General features: G+C 42.7%; 2 protein-coding genes and 1 non-coding gene across 6 annotated transcripts; all 3 read right to left on the reverse strand.

Moving 5' to 3' along the window:
• Positions 1 to 1,364: 1,364 nt before the first annotated feature.
• Casp2 (caspase 2) lies at positions 1,365 to 19,358 on the reverse strand. 4 transcript variants are annotated; one of them, XM_055598287.1, is made up of 11 exons: positions 19,194 to 19,349; positions 16,619 to 16,769; positions 16,186 to 16,353; positions 15,960 to 16,041; positions 15,314 to 15,408; positions 14,846 to 15,022; positions 10,260 to 10,388; positions 7,060 to 7,150; positions 3,938 to 4,087; positions 3,662 to 3,771; positions 1,365 to 3,510 (listed from the first exon to the last, which is right to left on the reverse strand). In XM_055598287.1, exons 1-11 carry the CDS (start codon positions 19,265 to 19,267, stop codon positions 3,379 to 3,381), a joined length of 1,359 nt encoding a protein of 452 aa, XP_055454262.1. In that variant the 5' UTR covers positions 19,268 to 19,349; the 3' UTR covers positions 1,365 to 3,378. The 4 variants fall into 4 exon arrangements, with proteins under 4 accessions (XP_055454262.1, XP_055454263.1, XP_055454264.1 ...); XM_055598288.1 differs by lacking the exon at positions 19,194 to 19,349 and adding an exon at positions 18,683 to 19,187; XM_055598289.1 differs by lacking the exons at positions 1,365 to 3,510; positions 3,662 to 3,771 and adding an exon at positions 6,915 to 6,975 and having other exon boundaries at positions 4,024 to 4,087; positions 19,194 to 19,354.
• Positions 8,115 to 8,205, reverse strand: LOC129669983 (small nucleolar RNA SNORD88). Its single transcript, XR_008719111.1, has one exon. It is a non-coding gene; the product is annotated as a small nucleolar RNA SNORD88 (small nucleolar RNA).
• Positions 19,359 to 19,860: 502 nt separating the features above from the next.
• Positions 19,861 to 22,140, reverse strand: Tmem139 (transmembrane protein 139). Its single transcript, XM_055598292.1, has 4 exons — positions 22,090 to 22,140; positions 21,647 to 21,692; positions 20,887 to 21,145; positions 19,861 to 20,670 (listed from the first exon to the last, which is right to left on the reverse strand). The coding sequence occupies exons 3-4, from the start codon at positions 21,126 to 21,128 to the stop codon at positions 20,271 to 20,273; spliced, it is 642 nt and encodes a 213-aa protein (XP_055454267.1). The 5' UTR covers positions 21,129 to 21,145; positions 21,647 to 21,692; positions 22,090 to 22,140; the 3' UTR covers positions 19,861 to 20,270.
• Between the last annotated feature and the right edge of the window lie 1,984 nt (positions 22,141 to 24,124).

Consider the following 24,124-nt stretch of genomic DNA (forward strand, 5'->3'; position numbering starts at 1 on the left):
CTACTTTAGCCAGTGTCTCAGCATCATTAAAAGCAGCTCTATCATAAAATCAGACCTATGTGGTCTCAGAAGACATGCCCTCATACTGCTTTTCTTTCTTTTTTGATTGATCAAAGTTTCTGAGCCTCTTTGTCTCTTCTGGGGAAAAACAGGGGGAAGTGACTTCCTTATGGGACTCCAGGGAAGATGGAATAGAAGGCTCCCAGCTCAGGGCCTGCAACACTCCAGCAGCTGTAGCTGTGTGTCTTCCTTCTCTTTAAGACACTCCATCCCCTTCTTACAGCTCTGTTCTCCCTGGTGAAAGGCACTTTCATTTCTTCCTGTTTCCCTTTCCTGTTTGAGAAAACAGGATGGGGAAGGGCATTAGAGGACTGGCCCCCACCTCAGGGAGGGGGATAATTTTAGAAGAGAATCCCCTGGCAGAGGTAAGTGGGGGAAGGGAGGAGAGCTGTGAAATTTAACCTGACACTCTTATTCAAGGGCAGGTGGGAAGGACATGGGCTTCAGCTCAAGCCAGCACTGTTCTTTAATTCAACATATCATACCTCCTGTATCTTTGCTACCTTGAAAATGGCTACCTATATCCATGTAACTTCTCGAATTTTATATCCACCTTTACTTGAGCTACTGTTGTTTCTCTGTAGTACCCTGACCAGTCTCTCCAGTTCCTATGCTCCTTTGCTCCCAATGTTCTCCCTACCTGCACTCCCCTATCTAGAGACATGCTTCAGCTCTTCTGGTTGACAGCCACCTGTCAATTCCTTAGCAGCTTTTCACAGCTCTTTACGTTCCAACACTCCAACAGAATTTCCTGCTTCTCTAAGCATGCACCCGAAGTACTCACTGGTTATAGCTCTTCATGGCCAACGTAGAATTTGGTAAAATTTTGTCTACTTTGAAAACTCTTATCTAATTTGGGCCGAAAGAAAAATGAAATCCCAGTATCCTCCCACTTCTACCTCTTCTTTCTAGCTCTACCTGCTATTTATGAGATCTTACATTATGTGGTCTTAGAGGAAATGTCCTCAATACTGCATTTCTTTATTTTTTGATAGCTTAAAGTCTCTGAGCTTTACTGGGCTTTCTGGGGAGGAGAATGAGGAAACGCCTTCTCCCATAACTTAGGAAGCCAGAACCACTACTTGTTTCTCTATCTCATCTGAACATGGGTTCCTAGGGTTATGCTAACAAAGACAGGGCCAGATCTAATCATACTTAAAGATAGGGGTAGCAAAATACGAGGGATTTCAGATGTAGGCATGACTTATGAGAAGAAAAAAATGATGCAGTGTAAAGGGATAAGGAAATTACATACGCAAGCTTTTGAAGATTGAGCATCTACAAAAATAGACACCAGGCACAAATCAGTAGTTAAGTATCAACATTTATTTGGCACCTGATGGCAATACAAAATCTTGGCAGTGGGAAGTATGAAGATTCTACCACTCAAATATATGTATCCTATACTGACCAAAGGCAGAATTTGACAGCAAGTCTTCAAACCACTTGGTTCATACAACAAACATTAATTGAGCACCTCAACTACCATAGGCCTCAAATTTGCTGGGCACCATGGAGATGTGAAGGAAGTTACCTATCTCACATGTGATATGTCTTCAAAAGATTTAAAATAAACAACAAAACAGTGGATAAAAATAAACAGCAACCCCCCCAAACAATACAATTACTAATTATACTGTAATAGCAATTTATAAATTGCTAAAATGTAGGATCTAACTGGAGTTAGATGCTTATCTCTTTCTTTCCTTTATTCATTGAAGACCTAGTAAGTGCCAGGTACTGGGTATACAGTAAGTAGAAAGTTTCTGCTCTCTTGGAGCTTTCAGCTTAGGAGGGAAGGTATCAACAAGTGAAACAAGAAAAAGTGCCATTATAAACTGCAGTAAGCATGACGGAAGGACCAACATGATGCAAGTACAAAGAGGTTTAGAAGACTGTTCATAAACAGCATGGCTAAGAGGGCTCCACTAGACTCAAGAATATGCCATCCTAAGGAAGAGTTCAGAACACCTGTGACATTGACAGAAGGAACTGAGAGGGACTGGAGCATAGTGAGAAATCTCCATTTAATAATATCCAAAGGGAAGGTAAGAGCCAGATCTTGTAAACTGGGGTAAGAATTTGAATTTGAGATGAGGTGTAACAGGAAGCTAGTGCTCTAAGCAGGAGAGTGACATTATCAGGTATTTTAAAAACCCAAACTACTCTGTTATATAGAGAATAAGCTGAAGTGAAGCAAAAATAAAAATACAAAAGGTTTTAAAGAATAAGAAAGTTTCATTAAAGCAGAGACAAGTGCTTCTAGGTTAATGGAGTACTAGTATGGTACTATTCTCACTGAAACACAGAGAAACAATGCCAAGGGGAGACACTGCTTCATAAAACCAAAGGAACATTACACTGAAGAAGATGCAGAAACAAGGTACCGCACTGCACCTTAAGTGGCCAGAACATCCTGCAAAGGCGGATTTCACAGACTTGGCAGACGCAGCGAATGGGATGAAGGTAAAGAGGGGGAACCAATGCAAAACAAGAAACTTCCTTGATGTGAGACACGAAGTACAGTTTAACTGCACAGCAGAAACCACAGTAAGGAAGGAGAGATCCTAGTGACAGGTGACTGTGAAACACAGCAGTGACCCGCCATTGCATTTTTATGTTGATAAGTCCTACAAGGTTCATATCAGTTCAAAGACCAGGGAAAGTATGACTTCCAATGTACAGGCTCTAGGCTCTGTTCAAAGGCTAGGTGCACAAACCATAAAAGAACCAAGAGTAAAGCTGAGAGACTATCCTTTACTTGGGGCCTGCACTCAAAGGTATTGCAAAGAACTTCTGCTCAGAATAGCAGGGTCTCATTCCCATATGCCTCTTCAAGATAGATGACATCTTCCATTCTTCACTGTGGGACAAATAACATTGTAGACATGAAGAAAAGGTAGGAGATGATCTCTGAGACACCTTAGCTGACGAAAAAAAGCAATGACCAAAATACCCCTAAGAACCCTGGGAACAGAAATACCACAAACATTGAGAAACCCACATGCCCTCTCCCTGCAATAATACTGTGTTCATGATGTCACTTCCCAGGCTCGTTGGCTGTAGCCAAAATGCTTCTGGCAACAAATGCATTCAGAGCTGGCTCTACAGGGAGAGAGCACCACACTGAAGGAGCAGCCCTTAAGTCTCAGACCCAATGATGGAGAAGGCCAAAGGGAATCAAGTCTGGGAGTCTCAAGATCCCTGAGGGAGTAAATAAAACAAAAACCATCCTGAAGAGAAGGCTCCATTGTGCCCCCAGTGGTCCAGTGACTTCCAAAAGCATGGTATCATGTGGGTGGCGGGTGGCGGGTGGCATCACGTGGGTGGGTGGCCTGGGAACAGGTAGAGCTGCCGGCACAAAGTACTACAGTACTCAGACATCTCCTTGCATCGATGGAATTCTGTGCCAGGGGCGTAGCCTTCCCGCTCCTTGATAAGGGCATTCACCTGAGGAGGCAGAACCAATGGTCCAAAGTCTGAGATTACTTTGTGCTACATGATACAGACCAACTGGAAGGGTAGAAGAATAAAGTGTGCAAGCAAGAAGGAAGAACACTGGAGATGCAACGGTTTATAGAGCCATTTAACACTGACTTACCTTAACCAGCATGTCGGCCACATGCATGTCACAAGCTCTTTCAGAGAACACCTGAGTGAGTGCCTCAATGTACCAGGAACCCCGTTTAGTGTTCCGCATAGCAGCATTGCCTACAACCAGAGGTGTGAAGGTCATGGGCAATCTTCACAAAGCCAGACTTCTACCACATCTTCTACCCTCCCTAGTATGAAGCAGACCTCAGTATGAAGACAACAGAGCACAAAACAAAACCCACACCTAGGACAGTATTTGTATTCATATTGTGTCTCAAAATACCTTTTAGGCAAGCATAGCCACATATCATGTCTGAGCGAGTAGGCAGTCTCATCTTCATTAATTCTTCTTTGCCAGCATCACTCTCCTCACATCCTGGGGATTGTGGATGATTCTTTCCATCTTGCTGGTCTACCCCTCGATCTGTCTCATCTGTAAAAAGACCAACAGACGAGATAAAGATATTACTTTCTCCCGTCTTTTATGTATCTGACACAGGTACACCCAAGTTCCCTATAATCTTGACTGAAGAGCCATTTTCAGCTGTTGCCTCCAACCTGTAACTAATGAATAAAAAAAAAAAAAATTAATTAAAAAGTCATTACTTTCTAAATACGCATCCATTGCTCAAGGGGTAACTTCTAAAAGGCAGGCAGATGTACCTATATAGGCCAGAACACGTCCCATTCTGCAAAGTGTCAAAGTGCCAAATTAAGTACTTTTTGCAAATGGAGTTAGAAATCATCACATTAACCCTTTCAGTTAGTAATGAATAGAAATAACACTTTTTATTCTGTATTAGACAGTAAAATGGTGATATTCAGTCTTATAAGAAACCAAGTCTGTTTACTAGTCATATTCTACATTAAAATTACAACCTCAAACTATGTTATCAGTTTAAAAAAATGAGACTGAATATGATCAGTGGTTTTCAAGGTGGTTTTTACACTTCTGTAACTTTCCATACTTGTTTATTAAGTTTGTAAGACAAATTATAGCAGGCATCCAAGACTTAGAGAAGTTCAAAAGGAAGAACTTAAAATTAGAAAAACTAAAAATTTTCTTCTACAAAATAGACAATAACAGGCTGCTGTTTATTTTAGGGTTAGGCAGGAATCATGTCTGGAGAAAGGGAGAGAATGAAGGTGTGTGCATCAGCACACCAAACCTAAGAGTATGCCCTTTCACAGGACCTCCTGAGTGAGATTCACAAGACCAACTGATGTTTGAAGAGCTTTGCGTGAAAGGACCAGGATTCACTGACTCAGAAAAGAGTTAAGCATCATCTATGTACCACCTACCAGGAACTGTCTTCTACTGAGATCTAGGGACACACTGAGTTAAAAACAAAGCAGAACAAAATAAAAACCAAACCAAAAACTATGTTCTTAACAAGCTCACCCTCTAGCTTAAGAGTCAATCATCATATTTCAAGAAGATTGGTAAATTCGAATTTTCAGAGAAGAATCAGCTTCAGATTATACTTTAATGGACTGCATTTAGACATTGGATAGGCACAACAAAAGATTCAAATTACTCCAAAAATCAAAACAAAAAAAAAAACGGAATTTCTTCTTCCATCCCCAGCAATACTTACATTTCTGAGGTAGGAAGAAAATGACCATTAATGTTTTCCTTTGTTGTTACTGCCTTTTAAAGGATCTAGGTCAGCCTAAGCTCCTTCAGGGGATGGAAAGCTTACCTCTTGCCTTCAAGTTTCAGGCATATTATTCAACAAACATTACCCATCTCTTCTTCACAATTGTTTTCTACAGTATTGCAATTTCTATACATAAGTTCATTTATTCACTCAAAATTTTTAAGTGCTACTGTGTGTAATGCAATGCTCTGGGCTTGGGGAAACATCTATAAATGAAAAATGCTTGCCCTCACATGTTTTTTTTTTTTTTTTTTAGTGCAGCTCCCTTCCATGCTAACTTTCCTTGTAAAATGTACCACATTTATTTCATCGTTAAACTCCCAAAGCATTATTTGTTGAAGCCCAAAATCTCAGCTATGCCCAAAGGTTTGTAATTAGCTGAACCAACAGCCTATGAACAGCCACATCTCACGCCATCAATGACAGAGATTCTTAGCTTTGTAGGTCTGAGCACTGCAGATATGTGACATATTACAGGCGTGTGGACACGCACACACGCATGTGCAATACACTGTGGTACACTATATAACTAGAGTGTACATTTTACAATCCTGTGTTTGTCACGTGCACCATCACTTTTCTTGGAAACTCTCTCCACACCTGTGTAAAGTACGTATCAATGATCCAAGTTAAGCCTTTCCCTAGCCATAAAAATTTCTTCAGGAAGCCCTCAGATAAAACAATCTATCATTTCTGTGTACCTATTACTTGTACAGCTACTAGGACATGAACTTCACCCTTGCATGAGAACTAACCTCAAACTGCCCCACATATACTTGCTTTTATTTCCTGAGTACATATACTACTTAGACGTACTTATACATTTTCTTCTGCTTCTGTGATGGTATTTACTGTCACTGCAGGACCTTAAAATACACTCTGGTGGCACAGAGGGAAACATAAGGCACCTGCATGTTTGGATAATGCAAACTTTAACCCAAACTGTAAGGCCTTTGAAGATGCTGACTACACTGTAGCTGCCATGGCTAGCTCTCTCCAGATTTATCATTAATCATCACAACAGCGTAAAGAAGTTTTATATAATGACTACCCACAGTTTTTAAGAAGGAAATGAAGTGGAGGGATGTGAAGTAACTTATCTAACTTCACATAATTATTAAGCAGTACAGTCACAATCTCACCCCAAATTTAGACTCTTAATTACTACTGTTTTCCTTAAGATGAGAAGGAGGCCTGTGCGTCTTCTGAGCCGTGTTACACAGGCTTGGCTCTTAAAGGGGTAGAAGAGACTGCATGCAAGAAAGAGGAGGCTAGAAGCAGCATAGGAGAGTCCGAGGCAGACATGAATTCTGTACTGTTCTCCTGCATGCTCTGAGAATGGTAAAGAAAAGAGGCAGGCGCATAGAAGCGTGACCACAGTACAGAGAGAAAATGGAAGAGGGGTCAGAAAAGGAAGATTTGGAAGAGATAAGCAGAAAGCTAGAATGAGAGACAATAAAAAAGTACACTGCAGTTAATAAGCAGAAAAGAGTTAATGAGATTCTGGAGAACAGGATATGGGGGTGTACAGAGCTGGTCAGACTGAGAGCCATGGGCTGCCCAAGTCCTAGCACACCCCATGCATTGGGAGACACTTACAGAGCAAGAGAGGCGGTGGCAGCAGTGAACAGAAGGAGGTGCCCAAGGGATCCAATAGCACCTGAGAGGAGCAAACAGGAAAGTGAGAGCTGGTGGAGGCTGCCCAGGAGCCACCACCCAGATGCTGGTTTGCCAGGGCACTCACCTCCACGACACGCTTGGATGAAGAACATTTTCGGCTTGTTCTGTAGACTTGGACAGTTAGCATTGTCAAAAAGTCGAAAAACCTCTTGGAGCTTCCGGAAACAAATATGGGAGAGGAAAAGTTAGGTAGCCAGTGAGAGCTCTTGAAGTCTAACACATACAAATACAGCCATCATCTGAAAGATGGGGTGATGGCTGATCTTGTCAACTTGACGAGATTACAATTCCTTAGGAGACATACTTTAGTGTGCCTTTGAGGACACTCAATTTCCAGAAAAAATTGACTGAGGAGGAAACACCTGGAGCCCAGACTGAAAGGAAGCCAGATATGCCAGCATCTCTTTTTTTATGCTGCATGATCTACCCAATGCAAATAAGCAGCTACAAGCTCCTGTCTCCACAGGAGAGCTGGCTTCCTTGCCACAACAGATTATACCCTCAAATAGAGAGCCAAAACAAACTGTTCCTCCCTTAAGTTGCTTCTTGTTAAGTAGTTGGTCTCAGCTCAAGAAAACTAACAGTAACAACTGGTACCAGAGAGGGGTCAATACAGTGATAACCCTTCCCACGTGTTCACAGGCCGTTGGAACTAGTTTGCTGGAGGAATGTGGAATTAGAATTACTTTAGAATTAGAAGCTGTAGGCTAGGAAGCCCTAGAGTGCTGTGAGCTGAACTTCATGGGCCATTTTAATGTGTTTTCATGAGACCAAAGTATTAAGAGAAATGCTAGCACAGGCCAGGCTCAAGAGATCACAGAATGGAACAAGGACTCCAAAGAGTACTTAGCTTGTGTCCCACTATGGTGAGGAATGTGGATACAGTCTGTCCGTATTTCAAAAAATTGAGGTTGAATTTAAATAATGGACTAATTTGTTTAGCCAAGGATATTTTAGCAAAACGTTCAGGCTGTATGATACGGTTACTGCTCATTAAATTTACCCACATTTATAGTAAGTGGAGTGTACAGCATAAAGATATAAAAATGCAGTTTCATAAAGAAAGGCCCTGAGCATGCTTAAAATTAAGGACAGGGTGGAAGTTCTTATTTTTTACCAGAACCCCTCAGACTCTCAGGTGTCAAAGGTCCAAGGGAACACTGTGTCCTCAAGGATGACTGGAATCCAGTACTAGATATCATAGGAGAGAGCCATTATAGTAAAACTTGAACTCTGCACTGGACAATAGCAAAGAGGTTTGGGGCAAAGTTCCCAACCAGGAGAGTTCCAGGGTTGAGGATACAAATACAAACAAAGCAGAATACCTGCAAAAACAATCCTTAGGTGTACCCTGCTGTATGCACTACCCAGGAAAGTATTTTCCAAGGTTCACTAAAAAGGCAGAGACTGCTTTAGTTTTGGCTTAAGAGGGTCAGGCCACATCTCAAGCTGGCAGCAGAGAGGGAGGTGGAATCAGATACTTGCACCGAGGTTCCTGAAAGTCACCGAGGGCATACAATGCGTAGCCTCAGCAGGGCTGGGTATCTGTTTGAACTCTTAAGTGAGTGAAACCGAAGGTGAAGACTAAGATCTAAGTGGAGACCCCACATAACGAAGAAACCAGAAACGTGGGACCTCTGCCATGGAAAGCTGTTGGTACCAAGTGAAGCAGTCCCCAAACAGCGTGTGTAAGGCACATGCTAAAGCTGGAAGGGCAAGTTTATCATGCTAGTTGGAGCAAAAGATGTAATGAGGAACCCCAGATGCTGAATGTAGAACTGTGAGATTTGTTATTCACTCAGGAGGGTTTCAGTGTTGTTTTCATCTATTTTTGTTATTATGACCCCATTCCTTTATTTTTGGAACAGAAATATTTACTCTGTCATTGTATATTGAGTATAATATTGTTTGGTTGGCTCTTTGCATTGTTTTAAATTTTACCCCCAGTCTCATAGTACTTTAGAGTTGTACTTTTGAACAGTGTTAAAACATAGAAGATGCTTGGAGATGTATTTTTCACTATGGGATGCTGACTAAGTCTTAGAGAACCAGGGGCAGGTTATGTATGGTTTAAATGTGATGCATTTGGGTGCCTCATGATAGGACTTAGGATCTGTTTTTTTTTTTAAAGATCTACTATGTTTATTTATGTTATGTGTGCCTGCACTAGTGTATAGGCCTTTTGTGCATGCAGACACCCACAAAAGCTAGAGGGTATTGGGTCTTCTGGAACTGGAATGACATGCTGTTGAGTTGCCTGATGTGGAAACTGGGAACAAAGCCTGGGTCCTCTACAGAGCAGTAAATGTTTCTGTTTAGCTTCCTCTCTAGCCCCTAGAACAGTTTCTTAAAACTATAGGTTGTAACTTCCTATGAGGTCTAAATGTGGGGGTTGCCAAAAGATTTATGGAAAAGTTTCTACATTTACAATAGCCAACAGTTCATTTAAAAATCAAATGCATAAGAAACCTGAGGTGTTTGTTAGTGTTTGCTGGTATTCTACCATATGACTTCATTTCAGTCTTAGTTCTGAACATTTCTGTGCACTTTGCACTGCACATGCCAGCAAATCTGCCTTAAACACCTAGTTTAGATTACTTCACTCTTCAGCACTGACATAAGATTGGTCATTTTTTGGACTGTGCTGTTAGAATGTTTGATTTTAAAAACTGCTTTTTGAATTGCTGGATTAAATTTCATTAAAAAAAATTATTGAATGAATTTTGGTTTAGTATTGGGACAGCTTTTTCAACAATTTATGAAAAAGCCCATACAGCTGCCATTTTATATTATCTACTCATGTGAAGCAATGTTCTTAGCACTGACTAGAAAATAAAGAATTGGGGCCGGAGAGATGGCTCAGAGGTTAAGAGCACCGGCTGATCTTCCAGAGGTCCTGAGTTTAATTCCCAGCAACTGCATGGTGCTCACAACCATCTGTAATGAAATCTGGCACCCTCTTCTGTGCAGGTGTACATGCAGACAGAATACTGTATAAATGAAGAATTATTCAACTCTGAAAAACGCTGAGGATGTTCTATGCCCAGAAGTATTAAATATTCAGGTGCCATTATTTAACAAAGCACCTTACGTCCCACTTGCATGATGCACTGTATCCCTTCAAACCATGAGCCAAAGTACATCCTCCTTTAGAAGCTTCTTCTCAGGTATTTGGTCACATCAAGAAAAAACTAGCTGATCCAAATCGACAAGCAGGAAGAATGAGCTATTTTCAATGGGCAATTTCCACAAAATTATACACACCTGAAGCAGTTTGCCATCCACACCGTAAATGCCACCTTCTACACCATGTGAGAGGAGTGCCACTATGCAGGAGTCTGTGACCCGGTGTGTAGGTAACTGTGCAAAATTCTGAAGTTTCTCTTGCATCTCCTAAAAGACAGAGACACCTGCTAGTATCAACAGAACACCAGTCAGCATCAACATAAACATTAATCTCTGGCTTATTTAAAAGAAACCCTATCTACTGACAGATATAAGTGTTTTTCCGTATATTCTTGGGATCACCAATAAGGCACAAACTCTCTGAAATGCTAAAAAAACCCCCTATGCACTCATAAGAAAAAGGCACATGACCTCAAACATCAAACTGTGAATGTGGGTTTACAGAATATTGCAAAGAAAGAATTTATTCACTGTGTCTCACATGAAATAGATAAGAACCCATGTATTAAATATAAAAGTGAATTGACTAAGGAAGCTACCTGGTGCATGGGGGAGAGGGATATAGCTCAGGTAGGCTTGCCATTACATTCTGAGGCTTAGAGCTTGGATCCCAGAACCTGAGAAACACTGGGTGAGCATATGGGCTTGCTTGTAATTCTAACACATGGAAGGCAGAGGCAAAAGATTTCCTAGAATAAGCTGGCTGGCTATACTCGTCACACTAGCAAGCTCTGGGTTCAACTGAGAGACCTTGCCTCAACATGTAAGACTGAAAGCTATCAAGGATTCGTGACATCAACCTTATACACACACACACCCCTAAACACATACACACCCCTAAGCACATACAAACATACATTCATAGATGTTAAAAAAAAGTTACTCTGAGTGTGTCATCTTGACTCATTCTCAAACTTTCAGCCTTATACATAAGTGGCCCACGGGAGACAGGACTTTCTCAGTTACAAAAGCATAAACTGCTCTGTGATATGGGAAAAAGTCTCAAGACTGTGGAGAACAGCAGACTTATCTAGTCTCTATTTGGATTCAAATGTCCCAGAATGAGGTCTGCAAAAAACCCTTTTCTCAGGAGAAGCAGCTGTGAGGTACTTCCACACAGGCAGACAGACATCATATGTGGCCCTGGAATCAGATCCATTTAGTCGGGAATGATTCATATATTCGAACAAGCTTCTTGGTCCCTCCAACTTCTAATTTTCACCTTATAAGAAAATCATTAGAAGTAAATTTTCTCTTAGGTTGTGAAGGTAAAATAGAATATTGCAAAGAAAGAATTTATTCACTGTGTCTCACATGTATCCCAAAGATCATTATTATAATAAACACATCTGACAGAGTAATAATATTATTTGTTCAGAGAAACCTATTACTGCTCAACCTGGGTTCCAACTTAAGAATTTTTATGTCCACTAATTTGTTATACACAGACACCACCGACTTAAGAGTTTGGTTGTCTAAAAGAAAACTACACAGTATCTAATATACTTTTTAAATCTGTGTCTCCCTTTGCAATTAAAGAGGCGGTCTAGTCAAAGCCTTCTTTCTTACTTGCAATGGACAGAGAGAAACTAAATCATGTCTGTTCATCTTACTATACATTCGAAGGAAACATAACGAAGATGAATTTGCTCTAGGCAGAACCATCACAGCACACTAGCCCCACATTTACCATCCCCTCCACTCTCAATATGCAGCTCACTTGTGCGTGTTTTGGCGCTTCTAAAGATATGGTTTCCCAAAGCAACAACTGCAGCAGCAGCACTCAGAACTTGTGCAAAATATGAAAGGCTGAGCTTCAGAAAATTGTTCTAACTCTGGCATTTAAAGTTTAAGAGACGCTAGTCTACCTCCTTGGAAATATTTGGGTTTATTTGTTTAAAGACAGTGTCTCACTATGTAGCTCTGGCTAACCCAGAACTTACTATGCAGTCCATGCTGGCCTTGAACTCTTACTCCTCCTGCCTCAGTCTCCTAAGCTAGTACAGAGATCAAACATAGTCATTATCACACCTGGCCTGTTTGGATACTTCTGCTTGCATACTCTATAACTGGAGATGGTGAAAAAGCAGAGCTATTCTCTGGATAAGGAGAAGCAAGCCACAACATAGTACTTGATTATAAAATATGTAATTTCAAAAGAATGAGTAACTGTGAATGTTCTAGATACCAGTTAAAAGGCAATTTTCCTTGAAGAGTAGAATATATATGGCCATTTTAATCTTGCTGATTATATTAGTAAAAAGGTGGACAATAAAGCTAAGAACATACATAATTTGTAACTGAATATAAAATAAACCATTTAACAAATGTAGATTAATTATTTAGATTTTTCTACAAGCAACATAACTTAAAATAGAATCTGTAGATTAACTTTTTTATAACAGTATAGTACTTTTATAAACAGCAGGGCTTATAGCTCTTGGGTATTCTTTTGCTGGTGGCTGGAGGCCGTATGAGGAGTATACCATTTATTGATAAATGCAAAGCTGTATAGATAGCTGCATTTTCCAGTGACAACCCATCGACTGTCCTTACATTCTCCTGGTCATCTGTACCCCAAATGCAAAAAACTTACCACCTTACAAGACACCTGTTTTGTAATGTGCTAAACTGTGACTCAAGTTGGTTACCTCCAGAGGTAAACATAATACATATTTGATGACAGACACTGAATATATAACTGAGTGGTAAAAACACTAGTTAGTGCTCTCTTCATGAAAACAGCAGAAAAGGATTCTGTACAATTAATTATACTATTTTCTATCTAAAGGGAATTATTACTAGTCAAGAAGATTGATAATGATACAAAATAAGCTCTTAGATTTCTTGGTTCTATTTCACTGTGTGCTAAAAACTCAAGATAAAAAGTAGTCTTTAGAGAAGCCCAATAGGAAGAGGGCACTCTGCACATTACCAATGGAGCCAAGTATGTTCACAGCAACTACCCGGCTTCCGACATGCTCATATGATCTGCACGCTGCTCACTGTCTCTCCTTCAGGAGTTTTGTAAGTTCACCCACTGTACTCTTCTGACCTCATATACTCAGGTGGTCTCTGCTCTCAACTCCTGTAATAGAAGCTCCAGCTCTATTAGTAATGCAGGCAGAAAAACTGATGTTAAGAGCCCCCTCCACATCTATCCTTGAATTTAGAACAACATTAAATTTGTGTGTGTATGAGTATGTGAGAGAGTGAGTGTGTGTTAACAGCTCTCAAATCACAAGGTGCTCAAAAGTTAGCTTTACTGCAACTCAAGTGACAGAACGACTTGGGAATGTGAATTCAGAAGTCACCGAATATGCCTCAGATATAGCCTAAATGGAAATGGCTTATATAAAGCACAGTTCATGGACTCATCAAGTCTCCTAAATATCTCAAAAAAAACCAAACAAACAAAACCAAAAAAACAGAAAACAAAAACAAGAAACCAAACCAAACAAACAAAACCAAAAACCCAGCGTTTTTCAAGTATATAAGTGACATATAATTAAATCCTTTTTCAGGCATCTAAGATCCATTGTCAACAACATACAATTTAGAAAACCATGGCATAATAGTTTCCAACAAAAATATAAAGAATGGATATTCCCTCAGGAAAAAAAAAAAAAAAAAAACAGTATAAATCTGGGTAGGTTCTGTCAACAGTAACTGAGGAGGACAAGCTATCTACCTCAATCTCCTTGATGGAAAAGGTTGTTCTAGTTATAGCTTCCCCCACCCACCTCTGGTGCAAGAGATTAAATTCTGGGTTTTGCAAACTCTAGGCAAATGTTCTACACACTAAGCCACAACCTCAACCCACAGTTATGGCTCTGAAGCAAAGAATGGACCTATTTTAAGTGGCCAATTAGGGGCAAGCCAGCAAGAGTATCATGTCAAGAATGACACAGAGACAAGGACTGATGAAACTGGCCACACCCAAAGTGTAGCAAATACATTACCGATTCTCACAGAAGTAGGACAGCCAAGACAACCACAACAAACTCTCAACACAGAGCCAGAATCTTTCACCTCAAGACACCAAAGGGGACCTTTTTTTTGAGCCATGTTCTCACGTTACCTGGGCTGCCCTTCAAATTACTATGTAAAGAAGGTTGGTCTTGAACTAACTCCTGACCTGCCAGTGATGCTCAGAAACAAGTCAGTGAGGAAAAACTGACAACAAAATACTTATGATGTGTGGGACTTGTCCAGAAGCAACCTACTCTAAAACAACCCAACACTGACTTCGACTGTCTCTAAATAGGATTTATATACATTCTTTTACTAGGAAGAACGGAATCTGCCAAAAGTAATGGTTTCCACAATAACTGAGTTCTTAAGTAATGGTATTAACTATGAAGCAAAGGCCTGTGTAGCCTGATTTATAAATATCCTTTCAGAGTTTATTTGGACAGATCTTGTCTCATCACTTCCTGAGTGACTGGGAGTCAAGTTTCTGAACACATAAATGTGGGAACCCAACCCTGGACTATTATAACTCCATGAAAGCAGTTACCCTGAGACAGCAATGTTCAGACAACTGGCTGGCCCTAGGTCCTTTTACTAGATTGCAAGAAGCAGCACAACAGAGTGAGCGAAAACATCCAGGACCAAAGTACAGCCCACCCTTGATTTACACGTCAGCCTTTCCAGACAGGTACCTGTGCGGTCTGGTCATGTAGAACATGGACACTGTAGCCCAAAAGCTTGAAGAGGGTGACTAGAGTACTGTGGTCCACATCCCCTCCAGAGCGGAATTCCAGGTCTTTCTCTCCAGTGAAGTGCACATTACTCAACACTAGTGCCAAGCCACGAGGCTGAGACCGCAATCTATAGGCCTAGGAGGAGGAAGCCAATTAGAGCTCGAGCTTCTTGAAGACAGGCATTGTGACTACCCTACGAGATCAAAACACAGCCCAAACAATAACCCTCATCCCAAAAGCAGACAACAGCTCCCCAAAACCAATTCTTCTGTTTTACCGCACCTGGAAAAAAAGGAAAGCCAAAGGAGGCATCAATGGACGACTTTCTGACAAGAAACAAGGCAGCAAGGAAACATGCAAACTAGGTTCAGAAGAACAGGAAAAGCTCGCACTCCCCACCTCTTCTTTGAAATTAGACAAACTCACCAGCTGGTAGTGTGCTTGATAAAACTCAGGAGTGCACGGTTTCACCTGAAGGCAGGGAGGACCATCACCATTATCTAAGGAGTGTTCCATAGTATCTGTGGTAGAAAAAAAATGCCAAAAGCTAGTACACATTTCAGCACTGCTCGTATTAATCACTTTAACTGCAGACAGCCCTTAAACTGAGGTTTGAAAACATGTAAGTACCATGCTGGCAGACTATGTTGGCTTCTGCTCATTACTGGCCACCCCCTCCCCGCAACTTACGGATTCAAATAGCAAATACTCAACTTGCTGAATGAGGGACAAGCCTGGTTCTAATCATCTCAGTACATAGAGGGAGCCCTGAATGTAGCATTTTCTCATTTGGCTTTAAAGAGAAGACATCTCAAATCATATACAATGAGTGAGTCGTATTTCCTACCTGAATATATTGCACAAAAAGCCAATTATTTTGAAGAATACTACCTATGATGGAGGGATATGAGTTTAATTTATATCCCTTCTAACCTGTTCTGCTAGCCTGTCAAAAATTCACAAAGAACTGTTCCTATCTTGAAATGTGTCTCACGTTTAGGAAAAAGTCAGATACCAGTCAAAAAGCAACTAAGTCAATGTGGGAGGTTCCTTCTGTCCTATTAATTCTCACCTGTGGAGAGGCGAAGCTGCTTCTGAGGCGGGCAGGACTCACACACTGAGAAAGGGAGACTTGTGTCATAGTCACAGCTCAACTGTAAGATATCAAGATTCACCATGAAAGACCCCAGAGAGATGGCTCTGTCTTAAATAAAATCAAGTCTCTCCCTGTGTGCACTGCTCCTTATCTTTTCTGATCAAACTAACCCATCCCAAGATACATTTCTATGGCTTCTTACCGGTGGCAGTACATGCTGAATATCAGAGAGAGTTGTGAGTAATAAGTCTTCCAAGTGGCCCTGACTGGTCTCCCGCAGGGCCTCACAGAAGGCATCAAAAGCCTGAGGTCCTCTCTTTGGCAACAGGTTGAGAAGTTCCACATTCTGGCTGAAGCTGCCTCCTTTGGCCTAGGTCAGAAGGATAAAACATTAAATTATATCTTCTTATCTAGTTATAAAGCTATTTTTCCACATGAACTCCTAGCAGTGTTCTCATTCATCTTGGGAATTCCTTTTTACCAAGGGAGTATACACAGGTGACATTTTTCTGTCAATTTCTCAAGGCTGAGAAGAACTTTCCATTTCCTTAACAAGGAAGCACGTCCTTTCAGTCTTTCTCTGTCCCACCCTAGAACCAGTTTATCTCCTCGGAGCCTCTTTCACCTACAGATACCTGGATGAGCTCCCTCATTTCCAGAGTGATGATGTCCTTTTCTAGCAGATGTTCTAACAGTTCACTCAGCAACAGTTGTTTGGCCAGCACTACTCGGTTCCTTTTCAGACTTTCCTGATGGTCAGGGTGCATACCACACACTGCCAATATCCTACAAAAAGAAGGCAGGCAGAGGGACTGTCAAGCATAAGCCTGCACACGGAAGAGGAGAAGAGGAGTGGGTAAGAGCAAAATGCACTTAGAAGCAAGATAAAGGCGTATTTTATTAACACTCTTTAAATAAAAATAAACTAAGCAGTAACATACTGACACTAAGCAAATAAGGTATAATTCTCTAGAGAATGTTTATATCAGACTATCTGAGATAATTATCTGACTATGAGAGGAAGGAACTATCTTGGTCAATTTAATATAAAGAAGCACAAATATATCCAAGAGAAGAAACACTCTTCTGATAGGCAAGCTCTAACGTTCAGAAAATAAGACATACTTTTAAAACTAACCTACAGTGAAAATGATCTTAGGACAGGAATAAAGAAATAAAAGCCTAAAGCTGACAGCCACATTTTAAAGACATAAACTTGCTCTAGACTGCTCACATTAATTATAATTTTAAAAATATTCTATGAGCTGGAGAAATGGCTCAGAAATGGCTCAGAGGTTAAGAACACTCACTGTTCTTCCTAAGGTCCTGAGCTCATTTCCCAGCAACCACATTGGTGGCTCATAACCATCTATAGTAAGATCTGGTGTACAGGCAGAATGTTGTATAAATAATAAATAAAATCTTTAAAAAATATTCTCTATTTCCTTGATAACCTAATACTAAAAAATGATCAAAATCCAACAAGAAATTGGTAAGTAGAAACTAAATAAAACCACATTAGGTAGATACCAATGGTGAACATGATATAACTTGTAATCACAAGGATAGTACAAGCAATGGTAAATTATTTTGGTAATTTGGTTTACCAGCAGTACTGTATTTGAAAGATTTCCTAGTTTAGATCTCAAATTTGAAGCAACCTGCTTATGCTCATGAATAACAGAATCCCATTTCCAGTAAATATCCTTTAGGTGCACAATGCATATAAACTCAGATCTCCAGTTTGTTCAACATGAGACAATGCTTATGGTCTGAGGGCAGTGGAGGTGATACTGTAAAACAGATTCACTTTATACATCAAAATAGATTTTTAGATGAATCCTGATTTCATTGTGGGTAAAATAGAAAACAAATAAGCATCCTCAATCAATGCAATACCATGCACTTGCTGAATGTCCCTAGATTAAATTAAGTCCTTCAAGTAGACAGATTAAAAAAACAGGACATTGCATTATCAAGAGATATGGAGGCAGAGGAAGTATTCAGAATGGACCAGCTATCTCAAAATCCACTACAATAACATCTACATAAATTTAAAACTTCAGTAAGAATAACCTTAAAAGACAACACAGTGATGAGGCTAAGTATAAACCAACTGCACCTGTTGGTTGGGTATATCCTTGGGTACATAATTAACGGTACAGCAGAGTTTTTTTTTTAGTTCATCAGAAGCAGCCATTTCTTAAAAGGCTGTCTTCGCTTAACATCCTCACTATTCGCCTCAGTTCTCACCAGGCTCTGGTTTCCTTTTGAGGGTATTTGACCTGTTCCCCACCACCTTCGATACGACTAGGTCTAGAGCTCCGTAGACCAAACTGGTCTTGAGTTTCCAATCCTCTTGCCTCAGCCATCAGGGTGCCAGGATTACAGCCCGGGAGCCTTTAAATGCTGACATCACACTAGGACTCCCCTGCAAAAGACGCCTCTTCCCTAGGCAATTTCATCCACAGGCACAATCTACTGACTCACGTTCTGAGCCCTCTTATGTCCCATGCTTGAATTTTGAACACTAGTTTTTATCTAAAGCACCACTCCGCGCACCTGCTACTGCCTTAAAAAACAAACAACCCTACAAAAAGAGGATTAAGTATGAACTTTCCCAAAGTTTCTAGTCACCCGGAATTTTAGGACACCATGGAAAAGGGAACGGAGAAAAACAGCACCAAGATGGTTCTAACGTTTTTGTTCCGTGCGCTTTGAAGGTTCGCGTTTCTAAGTCAGCGTTGGCGGTTTGGAGAGGAAACATTAAATTGTGTCCTCCTGTGCAGTGTTTGCATCGAAACTAACTGAGGAGACTAAGAGGAACTGTGTGGTCCTCTCAAAGGATTCGAATCCCCTAAACCTGCGTGGAATTCTCTGGCAAACAGCTCTCAGATGGGAAGCAGTGCAGGGCACGAGATACGTCAATCCACATCAAAAGCGCCCCAGGCCGCGCGGCGAAGTCTGCAGAAGGTCTTTGTGGTTTTTTAGGGAGACAAGAGTTTAAGTCCTCAGACGAGAACTGGATAGAAAAGGAGGAGCATCTCCTCCGGAGACGCTGCCCGCGAGGTCCAGCGCGGCTGACAGACCCACTCTGGCGCAGACTCTCCTGCGGTGGACAAAGGGAGCTGCCGCAGCCTCTGCCCACGCGGGACCAGGCCAAGACACCGCGCCGCTCGCGCGGCGGCCTCCCCGCCCCGCTCTCCTCACCTGCTCCTCCGGTCGGCCGCCATCAGCCCCTTCCCGTGCAGGGTAGCCCGCGACCTCCCGCTCCGCGCCGCCATTTCCAGCTTTTCCCGGGCTGCACGCGCACCACCCACTAAACAAACAAACGCCCGGCCGCGCCAGCCCCTGCATCCCTCCCCCAGCCTCCCACCCGAGCCGCGCCGCCCCGCGCCTGCGCGCGGCCACGCCCCGACCCGGCAGGCCCCGCCCCCTGGAGAGGCGCAAGCGCACACTGCTCACCGGGGCCCCAACAGTCCAATGGGAAGAGAGGAGGCTATGGAAGGAACGGGAAGGGGCGGGAAAAGAACGGGGCTTCTCCCACCCTGGGACACGATTGGCTATCGATTCCCGCGGAAACCGCAGCCCCCTCCCCTGGTACCTCCCGCCCCTCCTGCAGTAACTACAAAGAGCCCACAGAAGCTGGCCTTCCCTGTTCGCCTTGAACTTCGAGGGCCAGGGTGCAGAGAAAATGAGAAGCACTAGAAGGCGCTCTTCTCCCAGGCTGGGAGCGCTCCTGGTCGCACTTACCCTACCTTAAATGGCCTCCCGCTCTGTCTTATTTAGACTTTTATTCTTCTCTACCAGTTGTCCCAAGACAAGGCTAAAGTAATGTGGATTGCCTGTTTTGTATTGAAAACAGTAGGCACTGGAATTAGGATTTGATTCGAGTTATTTTTATGTTTTTACTAGTATCTTGTTCTCGTGTAAACTATTCAGCTCCCCTCACCCTTAGAATCTCTCATTGTCCTGGTAGGTAATACTCCACCAGAAATCTTAGGGAGGCTTGGTGTCTGGAACAGATGAAACACAGCTATTACTCAGAGGTACCGCTCCAGATATTCTTGATCACTTATCTTTCTCATCTTCCTGTGGAAATGCTGTCATCAGGCCGGCTCCAGAATGTTTCCAGAAGAATCCAAGTATACCACACTAGGTATAGCCCGACACCTCGCTGGTTTGAAGGGCCCATTTGTGAAGTCCGGGAAAAGCCAGCTTTTGATTCAGTAGATATTAGGAAATACTCGGCAAACAGGCACAGATGATGAGTTCTGAGGGTATCGCTTAGGGAACTATCCATTTATTTTCATAGAAAACATCGTCGTCATCAGGGTGAGCAAAACAGATTTCATAGGCAGGGGGTGGAGTATTTGGCTCCAATTTGGGGGCCATCCTCAAGCTTTGCAGATCAGGCGCAGTGGACACAACTCGTGGACCCCTAAGTCGAAGTGCTCTTCCTGAGTTTCCTCTACGAGTCATTGTCCCCTCTGAGCCCACTCGCCTTTTCAGCCTGCCTGTGATAGGCCTCTCTGGTTGGCTAGGCTGTGCTCCCTCAGCTCCTGGGGATACTACGATGCTGCTGTAAGGGGGTGGTTGCTCCAGCTCTGGGAAGTGGCGCTGAGATTGTGAGTCCATCACCACCACAGCCTGTTCATAGGTTGGCACCTCAAAAGCTTCATTGTCCCTGTGGGAGCAGAAATACAGTCATGAGTGGCTGCGTGAAAGGACCCCCTCCTTTTTTTCTTTTCCACATTTGCAAAAGACCCCTCTATTATCTGCTAACTATTGCTCTGAATGATACCAGCGACAGAGGAAAGCAGAGTCTGTGCTTAAACTATAGCCATAGAAGGAACAAGGGCTTAGGGTGTCTTCCTGTCATCCTGATCATCTCTCAACTCACCGCGCATTGCCTGAGGTCTCTGGATTCTCAGTCTCCCTTGAGCTCTGCGTTGACTGGAGGCACAGTTCCACAACACAGGCCAGGAGGCAGGCACAGAAGCAGAAGCCAGCCAAGCAAAGGAAGAAATAAGCAACAGGCGCGACATTAGGCTGGATGACTAGTAAAGCCAGACCCAGCAGGAGTGAGGCACTGCTCAGGAAGAGAAATGGTTGCTTCAGTTTCCCCCACAACTGTGGCACCATGGCCCCTCCCAGGGCACCTGCAGAAAGACACACAGTTGTGTGTTAGCTAGTGATTGTCCCATGGCAGTACCGGACCCAAAGTAAATATACTATGCTCCTTTATTTTGGTTCCAGGTTTCAGTCAGAAATACGTGATCTTCAGAGCCTCTCAGGGCTCCATCATTCTCTTTAAGCAATTGGTGTGAAAAGCTGGGAAACCAGTTCAGTTCTGATTTTCGGCGTTCATCTGAGTTTACTATGCCTTGGCACTGCCTGCATTCCTTGCTCTCTCTGTGTTTCTCTATCTCTCTCTGCATCTCTCCGTCTCTCTGTGTCTCTGTCTCTCTCCTGCATGATCCCAACTACACCTTGCCTGGCCTGTGGCCTGTGAGCTCAGTGCACACAGGCATCTCTGGAATCCAGGTAATGGGCCAAGTTCTGCCCTTTTCCTGGTCTGGTCAGACCTCCATTCTGTTCTTCCCAGCGAGAGGGTCGACAATATGACCCTGCTGGAAAAAGGAAGAGGACACATCACTCACCTGTCAGCCAGATTTTTGCTGTCTGTCACAGTTGAGTCAGCCCATGCTATGGATAGAGGAGAATGTGAATCCAGACACAACAAGGCCGCCGCGGGGACACCAAGAGAGTGAGAAAGAATCTTAGAAAGGCCTAAAAGTCCTAATGACTCTTCTCTACCCCACGTTGTCCCGACCCAAGCCTCCTCCTTCAACCCCCCAAGTCACTAAACTCAGATTTCAAGTTTCCTGCCCACACAGAGGCTGGGAGGAGGGTGAGAAGAGGAACACCTTTTCTCTGAGAAAGCAGCAACAGTCAATCTCAAGACAGTTCACACCAGGCAAACACCCTGCCAGTTTCCTGAACTTGGAGCAACAAGAACGCGCAGACCCTCTCCGCCCACACCAGCCCAACTCCGGTGGCCTGCGCCCCGCCCCCTGTTGAGGCCCCAAGAGGTCTGGCTCACCTGTCTGCAAGGGACGCCTAAAACCAGCTCCAGACCTGGACGAAGGCGGAGCCCACTTGCCCCTCCCTCTCTTCTGCCCCAATCCTTCCCTCAAGCCTGTCTTTCTCCACCCCTTTCTCCCAAGACTGACCTCTGAGTACTGCTCCACCTTAATTTCCACTTCACCCACCGGTGAAGCTCTGTCACCACCCACTCCCAATGGTCTTCGTACTTAGGTCCCGAGCTGGAATTAGTTTTTCCTTCGTCCTACTCAAAGCGTCACGGGTGCTAATCACAATGCTATGCGCCAGGTGCCTTCTGATTTGTTTTGTGTTTGTCTCTCCTGAATGAATGGAACCGAGGCCTTGACGTCCCCTGCTGGCGACAGAGGGAGCCATGCTCGAAACTGGAGCCGCACGTTATGCCTCTGCTGCTGACTGTGGATTCTTTGTCTCAGGAAGCGTCCGAGGTGTGCTGCTGCTTCTCAGGAGGTTCCCAGCCTGCTTTTGGAGTCTGCACTGTGTAAACACACCCTTCCTGTCTCGGCCCCAGCTTTTACCTGGTTATATAGTGTTTTCTGTTCCTTTGCTGTTCTACTTTGAGCTTTACAAAAAAGTGATTCTTTTCAATGTTCGTTGAATCCCTGAAAGTAAGTGCATTCTTGACTCTGGGTAGCTCCATGCTGTTGAGCTTATGCTCTGATCAGGAGCTCTCCCTGCAAAGGGTTTCATTGCACCTATGAGAATGCTCTAGTTGTGGGTCTAGGCTGTGAGAATGTAACAGAGGGAGGTGGCCTGCTGTGTCCCTGAGCCATAATAGAATGGACAAAAACCCAAGTGAGCTAGGGAGACTGGAACACAAATGTAATCCAGAGTCTCAAGGAGTAGTTGTGGGAGCCCTAGACTAGAGTGATAAAGGAGAGAGGGAGAGAGAGAGAGAGAGAGAGAGAGAGAGAGAGAGAGTGAGAGAGAGAGGTGTAGGTAGGTAGTGGCTTCCTAGTGAGCCTCTGCCCCTAAGATTGTTCTGGAGGAAAGGATGAGGCATGGCAGGCTCCAGTACCTGTGTGAGGTTTATCTCTTTATAAAGTAGGGACAGGAAGGACAACTTGTAGTTATTTTGCTTGAATTACCAAAGTAATTTGTTTGTTCACACCAGTTTCCTTACTATTCAGCTCATATAGAGGAAGTACAACTGGAATTCAGATTTAAACTCTCTGTTAATACTCCGACATAAGGAAGTTGGTGAGGAGTCCTTGGTATACATAGTAAGTTATCTTAAAAGGTAAGGTTGGGGAGGGAGAGGTATGAGGTAAAAGGGGAAGGGCCAGAGGGTGTGGGTAGGAGTGTCTACAGCAAGAGGTCCTGGCTGCGCTCCAGGTGGGAGAGCTGCTACCTTTACAGCTTAAGGTTCTGGGTTGCCAGAGAAGGCTGTGACCTTGAGGTCTGTGACTGTGATAAGCACTAGATACAAATCAGAGCCTAGACTGTCTGAAGTCTGTGTTCTTTAATTCTCTAACCCGGTAATTTGACATCATTTCCACTAGTTTCAAAAAGTTGTAAAAATTTAAAAAGATAAATGAAAATGATTATGAATTATCTTGATATCATTTAAAAGTTTTGTATTTCTAGGCTGTTCACAAAACAGACCATAGTCTGGTTCATACTAGTGTATATTCATTGCTTTTCAACTTTAATTTTTTTTAGAAATTAGGTAGCATAAATTTCACTTCATGATAAAGTCTTTTAATGATTTTTAGTTGGGGATCAAACTCAGGGCCTTGCATCTATTATGCAAACACAGTGACCTATATATCCTCAGCTGCACTAAGTTATTTCTAATGTCCATAAAATATCTTATTTAATGGCTATGCTATAATTCTGTTACCATACCCTTCTGAAAGGCTACTCAGAAACCCCTTGTACTTTATTCACTTCTCTCATTAAAAATGATGGTAAAAGAGAGGGCAAGAAGGCTAGAGATTGCTAGGGCCAAAGCAAGGGAAGGAAAAGCAAAGTAGCAATTGTTTTTGTTTTGCCCTTGTTTTCTTTTTGTTGTT

Source organism: Psammomys obesus, unplaced genomic scaffold (assembly GCF_907164565.1).
Source record: "Psammomys obesus unplaced genomic scaffold, mPsaObe1.curated_primary_1811, whole genome shotgun sequence".
In the NCBI taxonomy this organism is placed as follows: Eukaryota; Metazoa; Chordata; class Mammalia; order Rodentia; family Muridae; genus Psammomys; species Psammomys obesus.

Excerpts from the sequence above, each read along its gene's own strand:
- Casp2 (XM_055598287.1), bottom strand. The coding sequence starts at position 19,267 with ATGGCGGCGCGGAGCGGGAGGTCGCGGGCTACCCTGCACGGGAAGGGG. Across the intron at positions 4,088-7,059 it reads CATCCAAGCGTGTCGTGGAG|ATGAGACAGATCGAGGGGTA; the intron begins GTGAGTGCCCTG and ends GTCTTTTTACAG. Across the intron at positions 3,772-3,937 it reads TGGCTATGCTTGCCTAAAAG|GCAATGCTGCTATGCGGAAC; the intron begins GTATTTTGAGAC and ends CTCTGGTTGTAG.
- Tmem139 (XM_055598292.1), bottom strand. The coding sequence starts at position 21,128 with ATGGTGCCACAGTTGTGGGGGAAACTGAAGCAACCATTTCTCTTCCTG. Across the intron at positions 20,671-20,886 it reads GAGACCTCAGGCAATGCGCG|GGACAATGAAGCTTTTGAGG; the intron begins GTGAGTTGAGAG and ends CTGCTCCCACAG.